Below are 21,456 nucleotides of genomic sequence, written 5' to 3' on the forward strand. Positions count from 1 at the left end.
CTACAACACATTCCTCTGAACTTTTTACCTTAGGCAGGGGGGGCCGCCCCCCCCCCCTGCATTGCTCATATTACTTTAACTGAAAGCAAGAATTTAAGACAAGCATGCACAAAATGAAAAAATTCTAGCCAAAAAGCAGATGATGTAAGCCAAAACAATGAAAAGCCAATACAACGTATAATAAGCTCAACTTACCGTTAAACAACGTACACACAAACAATAAGAGATTAGAGGGAAAGAGTTAAAAACACTGCCTCCAAAAATCAATGTAGCCTCTAACGCGAACGAAGCCCGAATGGGCTTTAGAGTCATTAGTCTAAACACATGTAGTGGCAGATTTCATTTCCCTAAGGGAGCAGAAACTATAAAGAAGAAGAAGAAAAGCCCCACAGCTGATAAATGTCAAACTGTCATTGTGCTTTTAATTAATTTTTAAAATCACTCTGGTTCTCGCTAGATAGTAGTAAACACTCGGAATTCATATATTATAAATATTATTTTTAAAGCTAAAAGAAGAAAATCAGGTACATTTTAGGGCAGTTAAGATCCTTAAACAACATAATTGAGCTTCTTTCTTTGAGGTTTAAATAATTTAACATTATTACTACCCCAACCCAACCCGCCTTAATGACGTTTCGCTGAGAACCCATTTTGGCAACACTGCTAATTGTTAGCTGTCAACGTGCTTTTAATAATTGCCTAAATTTACTTCATGTAGACACTCCCAATCCACATATTACACAACAAAACACATCAAGCTGGATTTGTCAAATTACCCTGAAAGCCCTGAGAATCCACATTATATATACATTATATATACATTGCAGTAAGTTTTTCTTTGCAAATAAGGATGAGTGGCGCGATGTCGGTAAGCCTAAGGGCGGCTGCACAGCCTAGATTAGGCCTAGTGGCGATCTCTTACAACCACTCCAGAACCTATTCTACAGAGGATGCAGATTACACCAATATCTCCTTATATAAAAGGGGTACAGGTGGTAGATCCAGTTTTAATGGTGTAGTGGCCACTGTATTCGGCTGTACAGGCTTCATAGGTCGATATGTATGCAACCGATTGGGCAAGATCGGCTCGCAGTTGATCCTGCCTTACCGAGGAGACAGTTACGACCCCATGAGGCTTAAACTTGTGGGCGACTTGGGGCAAGTTTATTTTCACCATTACAATCTGAGAGATGAAGAGTCGATTCATAAAGTGATGAAGTATTCTAATGTAGTGATTAATTTGGTGGGGCGAGACTGGGAAACCAGGAATTTTAGTTATAATGATGTACATGTGGATGGGGCCAGGAGATTGGCTAGAATCGCCAAGGAATCTGGAGTGAGCAGATTTATACATGTATCTGCTTTGAATGTCTTAGGAGAGCCCCAGGAGGTGTTTTTGAAAGGTGGATCTCGGTGGTTGAAGAGCAAGGCACTAGGTTAGTACATTTACTTACAATTTTTAACTTTTGGATGTCATGCTATGTGGTGTGATGTACTTCAAACCTAGATTTTTATTAATAAATATTTACATAAAAAATGTAAAGGGTACATAATTAAAATGTTTGACTTTATTCTTTGGAACTGAAAAAAACTTATCAAAATTGAACTATATTACCTTTTCAAATAATAATGGATATTTAGTAATCAAATCTGATGCAAAATATCTTGCACCTAATTTAGACTGAAAAATTAGTTTGCAAATGCAAGTTAACTAAATTATAAAAAGATGCTACTCAAACTGCTGCTTACTCTATGTACTGCTTACTATACTATATTATGTGATTTATACAGACTTCTCCAAGGCTTTTGATAGAGTTGATCACAGACAATTTGTTGACACACCAATCACATAAATGATTGTTGTGTCAACAATAGCTTATTCTTAAACATAAAGAAATGTAATTATATTAGTTTTCACAAAAGAAGTAAAAAAGTTGTAACATCATACAATATAGAGGGAAGCCCTGTTCAGTATTCTGATACAATCAAGGATCTTGGCATTTTTAGGCCTGAGAACTACTGTCCTATCTCCTTGCTGCCCTCAAAAATCTTTTTAAAATGTATTGCTGCTCAACTTGTGAAATTTTTTGAGGGTAACAATCTTTTTACATCCAGCCAGTTTGGTTTCAGGAAGGGTAAAAGTACCACTATGGCCATTTTAGACTTAGTTGATTACTTGTTAAATGCTTTTGATAGCTTGCAATATGGCAGTGTTTTGTTTTGTGATCTGAGCAAGGCATTCGACTGTGTTCCCCATAACATATTGCTGCAAAAACTTTCTAACTATATACTCAGTCCCAACAGTGTTAAACTTCTTACTTCCTATCTGACCAGTAGAGATCAGATGGTAAGTGTTGGTGAGGTGTCATCAGCAAAAAGTGGGATAACCATAGGTGTTCCCCAAGGATCTGTTTTGGGGCCTATCCTCTTTTTGATCTATATAAATGACCTACCATTAACTGAACCATCTGGTAAATTCACCATTTTTGCTGATGACACGACAGCGGCATGTGCCAGAGATACTCTTGAGACCGTAGAGAGGAAATTGGGAGTATTGCAGGGGGGAATTCAGGAATGGTTTAACATGAACCGATTGCATCTTATCGCAGACAAGACCAACAAAGTTATTTTTACTCCGAGACCAGCTGACATATCAAAGGATTCTTCCGTTAAGTTTCTGGGAGTTTTATTGGATCCTCTACTTCACTGGCATTCCCACATTAATATTGTTGCTGGAAGGCTAAAAACATCAATATATGCCCTTCGTCGCCTAGCTGGATGTTTATCTGAATCTGGCTTAAGAACAGCCTATTTTGGCACCTTCCATCCCTTAGCCACTTATGCTATTCTAGAGTGGGGTCATGCCCACAAACAAAAAGGTTGTTTTTACTACAGAGAAGGGTAATCAGAATTTTGGGTAGGCTGGGTTGCAGGGAGGATTGTAGATCTGTTTTCTCTATGAAGGGAATACTTACCCTACGTTCCGTATATATATTGGAAAATATTTTATGGTTACACAGGGATAAGGATCAGTATAAAGTACTTGTGATATACACAACTATGGTACTAGAAACATAAATAGGCTAGTTCCAATTTACCAACGCTTAACAAGGTGTCAGAGTGGTCCCAGATTTCTAGCTGTTAAGTTATATAATAAACTTCCTACCGACTATGGCGATTTAGATTTGGAACGTTTTAAGAATAAAATAAAACAAATTCTAGTCTCTAATGCCTTCTATTCAACTGAACAGTTTTTAAACTTCACATTCTATCTGTGATATTGAGTACCTACCTATATATTGCATTTTATTTAGGACATATTGTGATTTTGTATTGTTCATAGTATGTATATCAATCACTGTGTTTTGGTTTTAATGAGTTTTATGTAGTGTTTTAGGAAAAATTTTATTATCAATTTTTATAAACAGTCACATGTTTTTTAACTTTAACTTTGTAATTCTTGACTTGTGTGAATACTATTTTGTATATTGGCATTAATAAATTGATTGATTGATTGATTTAGAGCATCCATGTTTAAAAAGTCTTTTACTATACAACAATCAAGGCTTAGGGCTTTTACAACAATCAAGACAATTAGTTAATATAATGAGATTTCTGCTACTCTTTCTTTCTTCCCTCTTCCCTCTTTGTCTGTCTTTTCAAGCTATATAATATGAATTAAGTAACAGTGCTATTAATTACAAAAAAGCTATGCGAATTTAACATTAAACTAATGATTACATACCTAATGCCTACATACAGTAAACCTAGAATAATGTTTAATATATTATGATGATATTATGATGTTTAATTATATTATGATCATTAAAAATATTATTAAATTGTACATTTAGACAAATAATTGTGTCTACATAAATTCTTAAGATAATGTATTAAAAAAAAAATTGCTTGCACCTATTGCACACACCTTTGCATCTGTGAAATATGTATAGTAAATATAGTTACATATAAAATTAATTAAAAAAAAACAAATTATACATTTCTAGGGCCAGTTTTGCACTTAAAAAAAAAAGAAAAACAAAATAAATAAAAAGAAATAAATAACAAAAGAAAAAACTTGTAACTGAGATACCTTGAGAATAAACTGATATTATCACAATAAAACTCCTTGATTTTTTTATTAAAAGTTTTTTTCATGTCATTATTGCTTTTATTTTTTTTAATATCTGATTTGTTTCTTAATATCTGATTATATTCCTATATCAATGTTTTGTCGTCAACACTCCATACATGGAGGATCAGCTATTTTAGTTAAACAAACAATTGAAGCTTTTTTCTGTAAAATTAATAAGTATGATAGCTTTCTGTTGGAGAAGGTTTTTGAATTCTCCCTTTGTAAGTGATTTAATTTATATGTTCTTTGTGTTTATAGACCACCCACAGGAGATATTGGTATGTTCTTGGACAAACTTGATTCTCTATTATCCCAATTGTCTCTCCACTCCATAGTTATATTGGCTGGTGACTTTAATATTAACTTCACTGATGTAAGCTTGCTGTCATATCATACATCCCTTTTAAGTATATTGGAATCTTATGACTTAAAGATGCATGTTCTTTCACCCACACATATAACATCCTCATCTGCAACTACTATTGATTATTTGTGTACAAATTTAAATGATGTGTCATGTAGAGTACTCTCATCTGGTATTTCTGACCATGAAGCCATTCTCTCTAGGATTTCATGCAACACTGTATTTCCTTCATCTCATTATATAAGAAGATTTTTCAGCAGAGCAAATTTCAATGCTTTTTCTTCTGCTACAGCTTTGGTTAATTTGGAATGCAGTTGAAATGGCTCCTGACCCGTTTACTTTGTTATTTCATGTACTATGTGACCAGATCAATCAGTGTTTTCCTAAAAAGAGGCTTAAAATGAAAAATAGAAAACCATGGGTCACAGCAGGCCTCAGAACTTCAACTAAAAACCTCCGTTTTTTGGCTAAGTTGTACAAGTATATAACTAATGCAAACATTATTCTTTATCATCAGAAATATCGTAGTCTATACAGAAAGACGATAAAAGCGGCAAAGGTTAAATATTATAGTGACCACTTGAATGTGTCCTCAAATAGGCAGAGAGAATGTTGGTCAATTATAAATGACGTCAGGCATTCTCACAAGAAAGTTTCAAAACCAGAAGTAAGACCAAATAGTTTAAATGATTATTACTGTAATATTCCTCAGTTATTGCTCAAGGATGTGAATACTAATATTGATCCTTTGCATTATATTCAACAAGTGTCAGTTCAGAATTCTTTTTTCTTTTATCCTGTTAGCCTTACTGACTTTGAAGATGCAATTAAAAGCCTAAAAAACCATAAATCAGCTGGAGCTGATGGAATATCATCAAAATTACTACTCCTTTTGCCTGACTCAGCATTGAGTGCCTTAGCTTCTGCCATAAACAATTCCTTTCATAATGGCATCTTTCCAGCATGTTTGAAAGAGGCAGTGGTTATCCCTCTTTATAAGGGTGGAGATTTGAGTGAGCCTTGTAATTTCCGTCCAATTTCTATATTATCTACCCTCTCCAAGATAGTTGAAAAACTTGCAAAAATCAGAATTTTGTCTTTTTTGCAACATAACTGCATTTTATCTGCAAATCAGTTTGGATTTCAAACAACAAAAGGGACTCATGACGCTGTTTTCGGCTTTTTGGAGAGTGTCTATGTATATGTCAAGGCATTTGATTGTGTAGATCATGGAATACTGCTATCTAAGCTCAATAATTATGGCTTTAGAGGTGTGGCATTGCAATGGCTGGAATCCTATCTGTCTAATCGTACCCAAAGAGTTACAGTATCTGGATGTTTATCCGATTCCAGATCCCTTAAAACTGGAGTACCTCAGGGTTCAGTGTTAGGACCACTATTATTTTTGCTCTATGTAAATGATTTGGGTTCATTAAAACTGCAGGGCAAAGTGGTTCAGTTTGCTGATGATACCACCATTTTATGGAATCATAGAGATTCTGATGTTAGAGCCCAGGTTTTTAAGGATCTTAAGATTTTATTGGAGTGGTGTGCTGCAAACAGGCTTGTAATTAATGTGGGAAAAACCTTTATTATGGGATTTAAGTGTGACGTTCAGGGCCTTATGTTTAGTGAAAACTCCTCCTTGCAATACAAAGAAAGCTGTAAGTTACTTGGTATTACCATTGATGGTCGCCTTCGCTTCGAAGATCATATCGTAAATCTTGCATCAAAATTATCCTCTGGATGCTTTGCAGTAAGAATGGCGAGGCATGAGCTGGGAGGGGTAGTTGCAGGTTCAGTGTTCTTTTCTCTTATTGAGTCCCATCTTCGTTATAGCTTGCCTTTTTGGAGTTTAAGCAACAAGGGATTATTAAACATAATTTTTGTGATTCAAAAAAAGGCAGTTAGATACCTATGTTCCGCTGGGATAAGAGATTCTTGTAAACGTCTCTTTATATCTCAAAAAATCCTAACTCTTTTTTCTCACCAAGAACTCACTTATATACCTTAGCAAAAAAATTTACAACCATGTTCCTCTATGTATCAGACAAATTTTAGAATTTAAGAAATTCAACAAGAAATTAAAATCACTTTTATTATCCAGGGCATATTATAGCCTCGACGATTTTTTTAATGATACCTTTTGACCTGTGCTCTGACATCATTTTAGTGTTTTATTTTTGTTTCCTATTAAATATTTTAATTTACTTCCTCTAAATTCTGTTTTATTGACAGCTTTACTTATTTTTTCAATCTGTTTTGTTATAATTAATTTTGGTAATGTGTGTAAATTTTATGATAAAATGTTTTAGATGTTATGTTTGTTTGAAATTTGAAATTTAAAGTGAATTTGGAATTTTTTAGTTTTTAAGATGCTGGTACACAAGATTTTGTTTTGTCTTACGTAATATTTTCTTTCTTTCTTTCTTTCTTTCTTTCTTTCTATTTCAGTTCTAATTTTGTTAAAATAAAAGTGTGTTAAGTGAGAAATCTTTGATCAAGACATCTAGTCATATAATATTAAGACAAGGGGCAACATTTTTTCTAGATCCATACCTATGAAAAGAGAAACTATGCTCTTTTGATGTTATCTGAATATTAATTATTTCTAATATATACAGAGCTGGAAGGCTGCACATTTCAGTTGAGAACAACTGATCAGTCGGAAACAGCCTTGACCTTGATAGAATTATTTCATTAACATTAATTAAGTTATTTTACCTATGTGTTCTATTACAAAATGGAATATGCATACGATAATGAGTTTTTGTTCAATAAAAACTTTAATTTCAGAAGAGTTTGAACCTTATATGATTTAGCAATTCTCTGTATATTCCATGTAAATAAGCAATTTAAATAATCGTGGAACATTTAATATTCAACTGAATTGTCACATGTTTTTCCACTCTTGCCTATTTATTAAATTCTAGTATCCATAGACTTCAGTTTTAGTCCAACTATATCCATGACCTGTGAATTTGTGATTAAGAATTTCATCTGGTCAAGAATTTGTGAATTTTAAATGTCATTTTGTTTGTTCTTCATTGTTAAATATGCTTAAAGGTTTTAATATTACATAACTGCAAAGCAGATCATTACAAGGTGTACTTCTTATATACTTTACTATTAATAATTTAAAATATCAGCGTTCACAAATAATAAATTTTATTAAACTGCTCTTGATTTACAAAAGCTTTGAAACATTGTAATTGATAAAAATACGTAGGATTGTCCTGTTTGTTCTTAGCATGGTGGTTGTAATGAAATATATATATATCTTAGCTACAAGTTAAATAATTTTATTTATTTTCTGTTTATGTTAATTTTGGTTATCATGTTTGTAGCAATAATTATTTTAAAGTTGGGACCGTTTAAATAATTCAATAAAATGTTTGTGTTATGTATTATAAATCCTTAACGAAGTTTTTATCTTCGTATTTCAGGAATCTTGAATAAAAAATCTCGCTCTTGCAATGTACATTTCAACAGTGTGAATATGCCAGAAACATTGAGCAATTTTAATATTCCTGGATCTTTTAACATATCAATCAATCCACATATGCTTTATTTTATTGGCTTAAGATAAACTTTTTGACAAATATATTGTAATTTAACAAATTATGAATTAAAATAAAATCAATAAAAATTATGAAGTAGTTATGCATAAAAACAAAAATAACAGACCAGTTAAGGATTATAGAGTAGAAGCACACCACAGTGATAGAATTAAAAGCACATAATTTTCCTATCTAGTGGTATATTTTTGTATTTGTCAGATTAATTTTGTATTTTTTATGAACTACAGGAAACAGATTATGAAAGAGCCAAAGCGGTTTGATATCTAAGGGTAATGGATGAACTAAAAAATTATGTCCCGATTTCTCTTTCCCATAGTTTCTAAAATTTTTGAGTCAATTTTCAAGGATCAATTAATTATTTTGAAAAAACAATCTATTTATAGATACCCAATTTGGTTTTAGAAATATCAAATATACAACATTGGCAATATACAAAATCATACAAAATATCACAGAAGGATGGGAATTAGGTATGGATTCATATGCTTCTTTTTATGACCATCACACAACTTACATAAACATAAATGATGGTGGTCCACAAGGTTCTGTCCTGGGACCTCTGCTATTGCTCATATACATTTAAGAAATGTTTAACATTTAAGACCTATCCATTTTGAAGATGATACTAGTAATGTTATCCAGTACTCCACTTCTGATCCTAGGTTAGACATGTTAGGTGATAGCAATAAAAATATTCATGAATGGTTTTTGGCCAATAGACTTTCCCTAAATGATTCAAACACCAACAAGTTAAACTTTAGCTTAAGAATAAATTCACTTAATATACCAGATGTGGTCTCACACACCAAATTTATAGGAGTTCCAACATCTATTAATTTACATTGTTAGTAATATCTCTTAGTTTATAGAATTAAAATATACACCAGCCATAGTAGGAACATTATTACAGACTTGTACTACTAAGGTTCTGACTATTATTGTGTCCATTTCTTTAATGTTATTCCACTCCTCATAAGAAATTTTTAAGCCAAGATATTTTAGATATATTTAATATAAAGATATAAAGAATTTTATATAAAGATATTTTTTAAGAAAATTTAAATACATTTGGTAAATGGTGCTTTTTATTATTTTGATGAATACTTGGAAAGTAGTTTTAATTTTCTTTGACTGATGACTTTGAATATTGTTCTTGTTGCGTTGAAGTGCTGTTTTAATTATTTGAGCAAGAAGAATTAATCTATGATATGGTGTTCTGTATGTTATATTTTGTTTGAATTGTATATAGATTTCAATGTATTAATTTAATATTCTACTTTATTATATTTATTTAAATATATAAATAAATAAACGTTTATTATGCAACAACAAAATATTACATAAAAGGTAACATTCACATAATGTCTTCTTTCATGCTACCTGAAAAATACAGTATTAGTGGGCAGTTTCAATACAATATTATTGTATTGAATATGCTAAACTCATTTCTTAAAATTACTTAACGTTACAATAATGGTATATGTGAATCTAACAGAAAAACCTTGTATTTCTTCTTGAAAGTGAAAAGTGAGCATAATCTTATTAAGTTCAGAGTTTAACAAAAATACACCCTGATAGGCAAATGAGTTTTTAAAACCTTCAGTTCTATGCACTGGTATTTGAAATTTTATAATGTTTCTTAGGTTGTGACTATTTAAATCTTATCTTGCTGTGAAATAGTCTGAAAGATATTTAGGGTGCCTCGACTTGTAAATTCTATAAACAAACTGGCCAAAATGTAAAGCTGCTCTCTTTTCATATTTTAGTATTTTATTGTCAACATATGTTGGTGTTATGTGATCAAATTTTTGTATGTTGAATACAAATCTCATAGAGGCATTTTGAGCTAACTGAATTTTGTTCTTCATTTCAAGAATGAGGTAATTGTAAAAAACAACATTGCAGTAATCTAGGTGTGACTAAACAAGAACCTAAATTGAAGAAATTGTTTTTTTATTGTATTACAACCTATGAGTAAGTATGTGCTCTTGGTGGTATTCAAAATCATTCCATGCTGTCTTGACCATTTAAATATATAGTCCTCATTAATTTGCTGCATACATTGACGTGCATTATGAAGAAGAAATCCGGATAACAGCAGTGTGTCTTCTGCATAAAGATTTATGGAACAAAAAAGGAGCCGAGGATACTACCCTGGGGGACTCCATAACCAGTAACAACAGGTTCAGATCTTGCTCCATCCAGTTCCACAATGTTTTATGATTTTTTCCGAAAACCAGACTGTACACTGTGTCCCATTTTGGATGAGACTGCAGGGTATCTCTGTCATTTTTTAAGATAGAGCTTTGCGGTTTTCGCGACCCTGTATCACTTTTTTGTAAAACTTTTAAAGCCGCAAACAGAAATATTCTAACTACTTTTGTTCCTGAAATACAGGGCGAAAACGAAAATGTTCACTTTTGGAGATGTTATTATTTCTCAGGCCCTGTATAAGATAGAATAAAAATGAAAACTGCTTATAATAGATATTTTTACATAATAGTCAGTGGCGTATTTAATTTTTTTTCCCAATGCACTGTTTTTAAGATTGGGCACAAACTTGGTATTTTTTAAATGCGGACGTATATTTTAACGTCAAATTTTTGCATTTTTTTTCTGAATACATTGATGTATCACAACCTAATCTTTAATAGTAGGCCATGAATTCTTTGACACATGCATAAAAAAATGTTTTGTTTATTGCATTCATGGAAACTAAGTCACAAGCAGACTCAATACATATCAATAATGATGGCTGACGGTGAAAATATGGAATTCCAAAATTTTGAAAAGTATGATATTATAAAATGTTTAAACCTTTCTAACGAAAATGTCGAGGCGGCGCAGCAATTATATTTAAATAGGTAAAGCTCTAGCTTATTTTATTTTGTTACAAAATTCAAAAAATAAAAAAGATCTTATTAGGTTTCCAGAAAGACGTCAGCCATCTCGGGCTACGGTATTCCGGTTAAAATCTAATCTTTTAAATTATGGCTGCTATTCAAAACCTAGGCAACCCCATGTTGATAGAAATGAAGCTGGCGAAATTAATGTTTTAGCGTGTGTGGAAGCAAGACCCCAAATTTCCTGTAGAAAGATAGAGGAAGAGATAGGAGTTTCCAAAACAAAAGTGCAAAAAATTTTAAAAAAGCATAAATTTAAACCGTATAAGATAAATATTATTCAAGAATTGCATCCTGACGATCCGTTTAAACGACTGGAATTTTCTAATTGGTTTTTAACCAAAACTAATGAAGATCCGGATTTTGTAAAAAAGGTAATATGGTCTGACGAATCCCATATAAGCAGTAGTGGCATATTTAATAGGCAAAATACCAGACATTGGTATCAAGAAAACCAACATATTACTTTTGAACGACAGCAACAAGGCCGATTTGGTTTTAGTGTTTCCTGTTTTGTATTGGGCACTAAAATTGTATATACAATTTTTGAGGGTAGCTTAACTGCCCAACGATATCTAAATATATTGCAAAATAATTTGCCAGAGTTGCTGGAGGACATACCTTTAGCCCAGCGACATCAAATATATTTCCAGCAAGATGGAGCGCCCGCTCATAATTCAAGGGTAGTTAGAGAATATTTAAGTGCCCATTTTGATAGACGTTGGATTGGCACACACGGGCCAATCAGATGGCCCCCGAGGTCACCGGACTTAAGTGTTTTGGACTTTTTTGTATGGTCGTACTTAATAAATAAAATTTATGCAAATCGGCATAATAATATAAATGAACTCCGAGCGACAACTGAAGAAGCATTCATAAACTTACAAAGGCAACCCTTTATAATTTTAAATGCCTTAAGACGAATACAGACTGTATGTGGTTTTTGTATAAGACAAAATGGACAGCAGTTTGAACTGTTTTATTAAATTTATATTTGTTGTTTTTTTTTTGGTTTTTGTTAATAATTTTCTAATTTGATTCTTGTAATTACTAATTAGTTTTTAATGTTAAACCTGGTCCGATATATTTTTTTTGTTTTTAACATTTTTATGTTTATATTAATATTTTAAGTTAATGTTTAAAATATAGTTAAATAAACAGGTTTAAATCACATGGCGTTTTAAAAAAGTAATAATTAAATGCATGTGTGTAAGAATTCATGGCCTACTATTAAAAACAAAAATAAATATGAATTTTACTGATTTTTGAAGCTAAAATTTACTAAAGAATAGGTTGTGATACATCAATGTATTCAGAAAAAAAAATGCAAAAATTTGACGTTAAAATATACAGGGTGTTCCATTTAAAATACCAAGTTTGTGCCCAATCTTAAAAACTTAATTAAAAATTTTTGAATTTTTAAAAAACTTAATTGAAAAAAAAATTAAATACGCCACTGACTTTTATGTAAAAATATCTATTATAAGCAGTTTTCATTTTTATTCTATCTTATACAGGGCCTGAGATATAATAACATCTCCAAAAGTGAACATTTTCGTTTTCACCCTGTATTTCAGGAACAAAAGTAGTTATACTCTATTTCAGAAGTGTATAGAGCAATAAACTGGGGAATTCCGTTCTGTTTGGCTACATTTCGTGGTAGTTCATAGGCGCAGGTACTTATAATATTTATGAATTTAATTTTCACGGATTAAATGCCTTTATTTTGAAAGAGATTAAATACTAAATAAATACTTTTAATCCTTTTGTATAGGTACCTATCTTTTAACGCTTTGTAACATGCAAAAATGGGGTCAGGTAATATATACAGACTATAAATACTTTTAAATCATATTTTAAACGTTAATAGTCACTGCTACGCTGTAGTGTAATCACAATATTATTATCCCAATATTTAAAAAATGGAGGTATTCAGTCCAACGAAAAGATGTACTAAAAATTCTCCACTATCGCTGAGTGAAAAAGTTATTATTTTAAATGTACATGATTGCATAAAACATGATTACCCTAGTTTTACTGTGCAAGAAATTGTTGAAAAATGTTCTCGAATGAGTGGAATTAGAAAGTCCACCATTTTCAAATTGTTGCGGGAAAGAAAAGTAGCAGGTCAAGTGGAATCTCCCAAGCAAAAGCCAGGACGACCTACAAAAGTCCTTGATGAAAATGCTAAATGTATAATTCGAAGAAAAGTTCACTCTTTTTATTTTAAAAAGGAAATACCCACCCTAGACAAAATTTTAATGGAGCTTGGCCGAGATGACAGTATTCCGTTGATAAGTAGAAAACTTTTATGGAAAACTTTAAAAAATATGGATTTTGCCTGGGAAAAGCATAACCGCAAAGCACTTTTACTGGAGAGCGACGAAATTGTTTGTTGGAGACGACAATACTTGAGAAGTATCAAGCAGTACCGCAGGGAGCAAAAGAAAGTTTTTTATCTTGATGAGACGTGGATTAACGAAGGTTATATAGTCCAAAAAATGTGGCAAGACAAAAATATAACCAGTGCTCGCCAAGCTTTCATAGAAGGCCTGTCTACGGGTATTAAAGTACCTTCGGGAAAAGGAAAAAGACTTATAATCACACATATTGGAAGCGAAGAGGGATTTTTAAAAGAAGGTCTGCTAACCTTTGAGTCGACTCGCACAGGAGATTACCATGAAGACATGAACTCAGACGTTTTCGAGGACTATTTTGGTGAAATGATAAAATTTCTTCCGGCTAATTCGGTGGTGGTTATGGATAACGCAAGCTATCATTCACGGCGAATAGAGAAGACGCCAACTTCAAGTTGGAGAAAGCAAGAAATTATCGATTGGCTGACTGCAAAAGGTATTGCGTTTGAAGCAAATTTGATAAAAAAAGAACTGCTGGCAATAGCAAACTTACACAAAACTCGTTTCATGAAATACGCCGTGGAAGATATAGCCGAAAAATATAATATAACTGTACTGCGCTTACCGCCATATCATTGCGAACTAAATCCTATAGAACTGATATGGGCGCAGGTAAAAGGATTTGTAGCAAGACAAAACACGACTTTTAAAATGAAAGATGTTAAGCTACTGTTTGATCAAGCCATTACGGAAGCGACACCAGAGAATTGGCGAAAAGCAGTCCAGCATGTAATTAAGCAAGAGGACAAAATGTGGGATCTTGACAACCTCATCGATCAGACAGTCGATCCTTTAATTATAATGTCAAGAGGTGATGACAGTTCGTCAGATGACGAAGAAGACTACAATCTATTATAATTTAAAATTGTTATACACTGTTCAAAAAGTGCCAGATCCAAAAGTGACATTTTCAACTGTTTTACTCTACATATTATGTTCAATAAATTTGTGAAAAAAATATATTATTCCATTTAAACAAAAGTAACTTTCTAAAATAAAATAGCATTTAAGTACATTAATTATAAGGTAAAAAACAAGTCGCAGTTGCACGCCTTTGGCGAACCGTTTTCAATGTTTATCAGTGGGTAACAATGGGCAAAACTCATAAATTGACCCAAAACCGGGTGGCACTACCTGCAATCAACGAAAAGAAAGAATTTTACATTGAAACTAATACCCAACTAAGGTAGTGGCATAAAATATTGGTGGATTACCAGGTACCACTTTTACATACCTAATGAGGTTTTATTGCTCTACACACTTCTGAAATAGAGTATAGAATATTTCTGTTTGTGGCTTTAAAAGTTTTACAAAAAAGTGATACAGGGTCGCGAAAACCGCAAAGCTCTATCTTAAAAAATGACAGAGATACCCTGCAGTCTCATCCAAAATGGGACACAGTGTACTGAAGGTATAATTTCATGCATATTTATAAATTCAAGGCACATATCCAACACTATTAATTAAAACATTTTGGCAAAGATGAGTAAAAGAGAAATTGGTCTTAGCTCTGAAAGATTTTCAATTCTATTTTGCTTTGGTAGGGGCTTGATAATAGAAGTTTTTCACATTTGTATGTACACACCCTTTAATGTCACCCTTTTATGTATAAATTATGTATAAATTAAACACCTTTGTCAGACATCGAGCAATAAGCACATTGCTAAAAAGAACAAAATTATAACTTATTTGGTCAATACCCATACTTTTTTATTTTATTCTTTTAAATGACATATATATATCATATTCTGAGATGTCTTTAAAAACAAGTTCAACAGTATTAAGCTTTTCCAGCCTTGTATCCCGGTAGAAATTCAGTAGCAAATTATCTATCGAAGTGGCCAACCATATGAAGGAGACTACCAGTGAAAGGAGAAGAGGTATTGGTTATAAATCGGTTTCTATTCTTTTCAATGAGTTTATTATGTTCTTTGACTCTCGTCTCGATTCTCCTTCCGCTTTGTCCGATGTAGCACAATTTGCAGTCAGGATAAGAACATTTTAGTCTGTAAACACCAGATCTGTGTGTGACGGGAATTTTATCTTTGGTGTTGACTAGAGATTTAGACAAATTATTCGAAGTTCTGAAGCAAACACGCAACTGCTCATCGGAGTCCCTCGACAAACTCTTGGCAACCTGATGGGATATGTTTCCAAAATATGATATGCTTCTGTACACGCCATCGGTTTTGTATATATGTGGCTTATTTAAATGTTTGTAAAGATGTTTAAAATAAAGAGAATTTATAATCTTGTCAGGATAACCATTGTTCCGAGCATTTTGGAAAATTATATTGAGTTCCTTTTTAAAATGTTTTTGAGAAAGAGGGATATTAAAAAGACGGTGGAGAAGTGAGTTAAATGCGGAAAGCTTTTGATTAACTGGATGGTTTGAAAAAAAGGGTATAACGTTATCCGTAGCAGTTGGTTTTTTATAAATTTCAAATTCGAGTTTTATGTTGTTTGTTCTTATAATTAAGAGGTCTAAAAAAGGTATATTGCCTGATTGTTCCTGTTCGAGAGTGAAATTAACAGGACGATTGATAGAGTTTAGAAATGCCTGAAATTCCAGTAAGTCCTCCGTGGAACCAGTGAAAACTGTAAATATGTCATCGACGTACATATACCAACATCTTATATGTTTTTTATAAATCTCGCAATTTGAGATTTCTCTTTCAAGAAAAAACATAAACACTTCTGCCAGAAAAGGTGACAAGTTGGAACCCATTGCAAGACCTTTGACAATATAATTTATTATCAACTTGAAAGAAGTTTTGCACACTGTCGATATGTGATTGTTGTACACTGTCGATAAGAGAACAAATTTGTAATATGATATGAGTAGGTAGATTGCTTTGTGAAAAGAGAAGTTCTCGGGCGTATAATGAACAATCTTCTGGTGGGATGCTTGGAAATAGGTTAGAAACATCGAAGGAAACAGGAAATGAGTTAGGGGGTATTTCTGTTTTTATTAAATTTTTGGTAAGTTCATATGAGTTTTTTATTGAGAGTGGGTTAGAGAAATTGGTGAGTTGAGGGAGGATAGACGTTAACCAGGAGGAAAGTTTTGAGGCGGGAGAATCGATATAGGAAACTACGGGTCTCACAGGATAGTTTTCTTTATGTATTTTAAATAGACAATAAAGAAGTGGACTAACCGGTTTTATTGGGAGGAGTTTGTAGGGTGAAATAGAAAAATGATCGAAGGTAGCTGTACAGCTTTTAAATAATTGTTTTAGGTGAAGAATAAATCTAGAAGTAGGATTGTAAGGCAAAATCTGGAAATCATCACTGTTAAGAAAGTCACTGACTTTTTTGTAATATCCAGTTCTGAGCATAAGTACGATGCATTTACCCTTATCGGCTTTTGTTAGAATAAGGTCATTTTCGTTGATTTTAACTTTAAGATCATTGAGTTTGTTTATGAGTTGACCTGGAAAGTTTTTACGATTTTCATTTATTCCTTTTGAATTTAGAAATTTGTTAACCTTCAAAGAGATGTCAGCTCTAACTAGATCTGGATTAGGTAAGTTGGTGGACTTCAACACTCTTTCACAGTCTACCAGAGTTTGCTCAGACACCGTTAGTCTATCAGAATGGTCAAGTTGAATTTAAGTCCTAAATTTAATATTTCTTCATCGTTTTTGGAAAGCTGTATGTTACTTAAATTTATAAAACGGGGATGAAATTGATGTAGAGAAGTTTTTGAAGTTCTATCAGATGTAACAGAGTAGCCACTATCATCTAAAGGTTTTTGTTTTAATTTTAAGTAATAGAGTTTCTTGTTTAATACAGTACGATGTTTCTCGCTCTCTCGGTTTACAAAGTCTTCAATATAGTTCATGAGGGTAAGGAGCTCAATATTATGAAGTCTGGTCAGTAAAAAATAAATAAATTTTAGTTTCTGGTTAGTGTCATTCAAGTTGCAGTCTGTGGTTATTTCTTATCTCGTCTTGTACCCATTTTCTTCTAGCTAGTTTAAGGGCCTTTATGGAGCTATTTGATCTTGAGTAGCTCTTGAGTGTTATGTAGTTTGGAACCAAATCGTTTTTCAAACATTCGTTATTGAACCATATCTTCTGGCGTATTCTTGTGCGGGCCAAGCTAAGTTTTCTATAATTTCGGACTTGGTATGCCAGACAAACTGATCTTATATTAACGAAAAAGTCCATTCTGAAGTGGAGTATATTCATATTATTGAGACCGGATTGGGACGGAGATGGGTTCGAGCCTGGGGCGGATACCGAGGTGCTCCATGTTTGTCAGAAGGGGTTAAGGTTGGATCTTTTGGAAATCCTGGAAATAAATAAAGCCATCAAATGACCGGTTTACACTTGTATTAATGAGCAAACTCAATTTGAGAGCAACACTTTTTTAATTCCTTGGGTCCTAACAGTAACACTGACATTTGATTTGATCTGACTTATTAACAAACATTTATTTGTTTATTTATTCACACCCTATAACACTAGAGTCCGATGGTTCTCTCTCACTCGCTCCCAGTACTCAGTAGAAGTCTGCTAATCTCATATTGTTCAATTTTGTTATAATTTTAACTGCTCATTAGATGTCGTGCAATGTACCATTCAAGAATTGTTTGTTATTGTTTAGAATTTGTGTATGTGTTAAGTAACTCAGTAAGTATTTTAGAATTTCATCTGTATTTTTTATGTCACTTGTTATTTAGTCATATGAAGTAGACATATTAGACAAGAAGGTATCTATAATATTCAAAAAACTGTAACTAACCTGTGGGGGTTTATAAAATGTTCCTCCCAGAAAAGATTTATTCCTATATTTTATATCTACCCATAGTTGTTCAACCATCATTTCAATATTCTTGCTATAAGAGACACTTTCATTCAATACTGTACTATTCTGGTAAACACTGGGCTACATAAAAGAACACAGCTCGTTTACTACATTATCAGGTAGTACTGGTGTTAACCAACCCTACAGTGTGTTTCATTTACCCCAAATAAGTGAAACTGGTCATGCTGCAGCAATGCAGATACCTCGGAGAAAGAAGAGCTAAGAGATCTAATGTTTACATGACCCATTATACAAAATATCACTTCTATCTTAGTACTTTTTGACTAATTAAAATTTTCATTGGAATTATTCATAAAAAATTACCATCTCTTTGCTGGCCTAGTTCATTACCTAAATTATTTAAAAATCCCTATGTTTTTTTTTTAATTCAAATCTGTTAACCCCTACATACTTAGGCCAAAAAGAATGTTCATACACACATTCCTTTTTGTCCATTGGAGTCCCCACTATAAAGCCTATGCTCATCAGTGGGTACCTCTTTTACCAACAAGTTAACATTTTCAAAACCATCCTTTTTCGAATATAATTTAGAATCACATCTTCAGTTGCCGCTCGCTTTACCCAATTCACCTTGAGCCAAAGCCTCCTATCTCGACCTTAAAAGTTAGGATCCTTTTCACCTGTGCCTAGATTTTTCTTCTTTGTACTCCTTTTTTGAACTGGAGTGAAGTCAGTTACAGAACCATTCCGATTTGCCATTTTTGGTACTTCTAAGGTTCCATTTAAATAATTGTTTCAATCCTTCGTAAAATGTTCTTGGTATCGCTTTGTCGATATCGATCCTGAAGAACACTTTAGGCGCCTGTTCAAAAGCGATAGTCGTAGTAGCACTATCGCCGGTAGTTGCCAATGTCAAACCAGCATTGTTTTTGTTTATTTTTGTAGCAGTTTTCAAATTTGTGACTTTTTTGCATAATAATTGATTATTTTGTTGTAACATGTTTTTTTTGTCTGCCAACTCGTCCAACATTTTCTTAAGGTACTCTATTTCTAGTGTAATTTTTTCTATTTTTTTAACGGCATTTTCATGGGAATTTGCCGTCACATTTGCCGACTCCAAGCAGCATACAATTTTTGTTTTGTCAATTACTTTTAGAATATTTCCCATACGTTTTATGCAGCTATTGTGGTAGATTGCATAACAGTTTATACATACACAGACATTACAACTTCTTTTAGCACAACACTTAAAACCTGTACTTTTTGAATTTTTTACACTATCACCGAACTTGTAATTCTAGATACTAGAATTATTATTTGTACAAACACATACTGTGTAATATATTAATAAATATTTCATTTGTTTCATAAACAGTCGAAAAAGTTCATTGGATGGACAATTTGGGATGAGGATTTTTAGTTCAAAGATCCTTTATGCTATTACCTACACAGATATTTCATTGCTTTCTTTCAAAAAAATACAATTACAATTTCTTTCTACCAATTATTCAAGAGGATAGCTGTTTGATGTTCTTATTGCACTAAGATTTAATGACTTATAATTGTCTGACCATAATTGAATGACCCAAAAATGTATTTTCATCAAATTTCCTTGTTTCAGGTGAATGTGCAGTCTTAGAAGAATTCCCACAAGCGACCATCTTTAGGCCAACCGATGTCTATGGCCAAGAAGACAGATTCCTCCGTTACTACATGCACAACTGGAGACGTCAATTCCAGAACATGCCTCTCTGGGAAAACGGTGAAAAAACCGAAAAACAACCTGTCCACGTGTCAGATTTAGCTGCTGGCATCGTGGCTGCCATTAAGGATCCAGACAGCGCCGGAAAAATCTATCAAGCTTACGGCCCCAAACGATATCTCTTAAGCGAACTGGTCGACTATTTCTATCGAATCACCCAAAAGGGCAACGAGCAGTGGGGTTTCAAAAGGTACAACATGAAGTACGACCTTCTTTTCAAATTGAAGGTCAGTTTGACCGAAAAGTTCTCGCCGAATTGGCCTATAGGGCATTTACACTGGGAAAGGCTCGAAAGGGAACACGTGTCCGATAATGTTAATGCGGAAATGCTCGGTTTGCAGGATTTGGGCATCAATCTGACCACCATGGAGGAACAGGTGCCGTGGGAGTTGAGACCCTGGATCTATGGATTGTACTATGGATTCGATGCCGACGATCCGCTTACCCCCGCCGAGCCACCAAAGGCTATTACCGCATAATTTATTGTCCATATATAGACACATTAATTGTTAATAATATAAATAAAATGATTGTAAAGAGTTATTTATTGGTGTAATTCGCTTTTAAGGTAAGCGTTCACAGGTCGGTATCGGACGAATCGCATCAAACGGATTTGACTATTCTTTACACTCTTTGGCATATAAGTGCGTTTACTGGTCCGCAGCGAACGGATCGTACGCATTGTACTGTCGGTATTACTAGCGCGAATTCTCGAAGAGACAACTATTCCGATGCGTGCCGCTGACGTCATACGGATTGCCAATCAGTGGACGCACTTCATTCGGCCCGCTCGGCCGCCATTTCGCATTCGACCTGTTGCTAGCCACCACAGGCGACGGCACTATTTTGTTGATATCTGCAGCGAATATGGACATCGCACATGCCGTTGTACAAGACTATGAAGAATTATATAATTTAAAACATTTTTATTACTCCAACCAACAAAGACGGGACAACATTTGGGAAGAAATTGGAAGTAAATTGAATACAACTGGTAAGTCATTTTTACAACTCAATTTTATTGTTATTGTTGGACTTGACTATACAATATTTTTGACGTACATTTTATTGTCAAGATGGGTTCAGTAAATTTTAGATAGCTGTTTCTTTGTTTCATTCATTTCATTGCTTCCATCTATTTAAAACTGTGCTATTGTTTACTTTAAATAGTATGAGTAATGAAACTTATGAGATGGGCTACTGCTGAACTTGCCTTCCAGCTCGAACTCTCCTTAACTGCCATTCTACTGACCCTATTTCCGAGTTAAAATAGTTCTTGAAGCCATCTCTAACTGCCAAAGCATCCACACGTGATACCACCAATGTTTGTTAAGTTTCGCAAACCCCTCATGTCGAAAATAGAAACATGCAAATCATTTTCTGTCCAATGACATGTGTCATTCCTTAGAAAATTATGAAGACAGCATGTAGCCAGTACAACAGTCACGACGTTTTCGGGCAATATAGACAACTTGTGTTCGAAAATTTTAAATTTCCTTGCTAGTATCCCAAATAAGTACT

The 21,456-nt window shown here is 33.3% G+C and overlaps 1 protein-coding gene across 1 annotated transcript; it reads left to right on the forward strand.

Annotated features, from left to right (window-relative positions):
- Nucleotides 1-731: 731 nt before the first annotated feature.
- On the forward strand, nucleotides 732-20,478 carry LOC126748087 (NADH dehydrogenase [ubiquinone] 1 alpha subcomplex subunit 9, mitochondrial). Its single transcript, XM_050457091.1, has 2 exons — nucleotides 732-1,436; nucleotides 19,795-20,478. Exons 1-2 carry the CDS (start codon nucleotides 851-853, stop codon nucleotides 20,412-20,414), a joined length of 1,206 nt encoding a protein of 401 aa, XP_050313048.1. The 5' UTR covers nucleotides 732-850; the 3' UTR covers nucleotides 20,415-20,478.
- Nucleotides 20,479-21,456: the final 978 nt, after the last annotated feature.

Source organism: Anthonomus grandis, chromosome 2 (genome assembly GCF_022605725.1).
Source record: "Anthonomus grandis grandis chromosome 2, icAntGran1.3, whole genome shotgun sequence".
Lineage (NCBI taxonomy): Eukaryota > Metazoa > Arthropoda > Insecta > Coleoptera > Curculionidae > Anthonomus > Anthonomus grandis.

What these genes read in the sequence shown, in the direction of transcription:
- LOC126748087 (XM_050457091.1), top strand. Translation starts at nt 851, where the DNA reads ATGAGTGGCGCGATGTCGGTAAGCCTAAGGGCGGCTGCACAGCCTAGA. An exon ending in GTTGAAGAGCAAGGCACTAG is followed by an intron (nt 1,437 to 19,794) that starts GTTAGTACATTT and finishes TCCTTGTTTCAG; the next exon opens with GTGAATGTGCAGTCTTAGAA.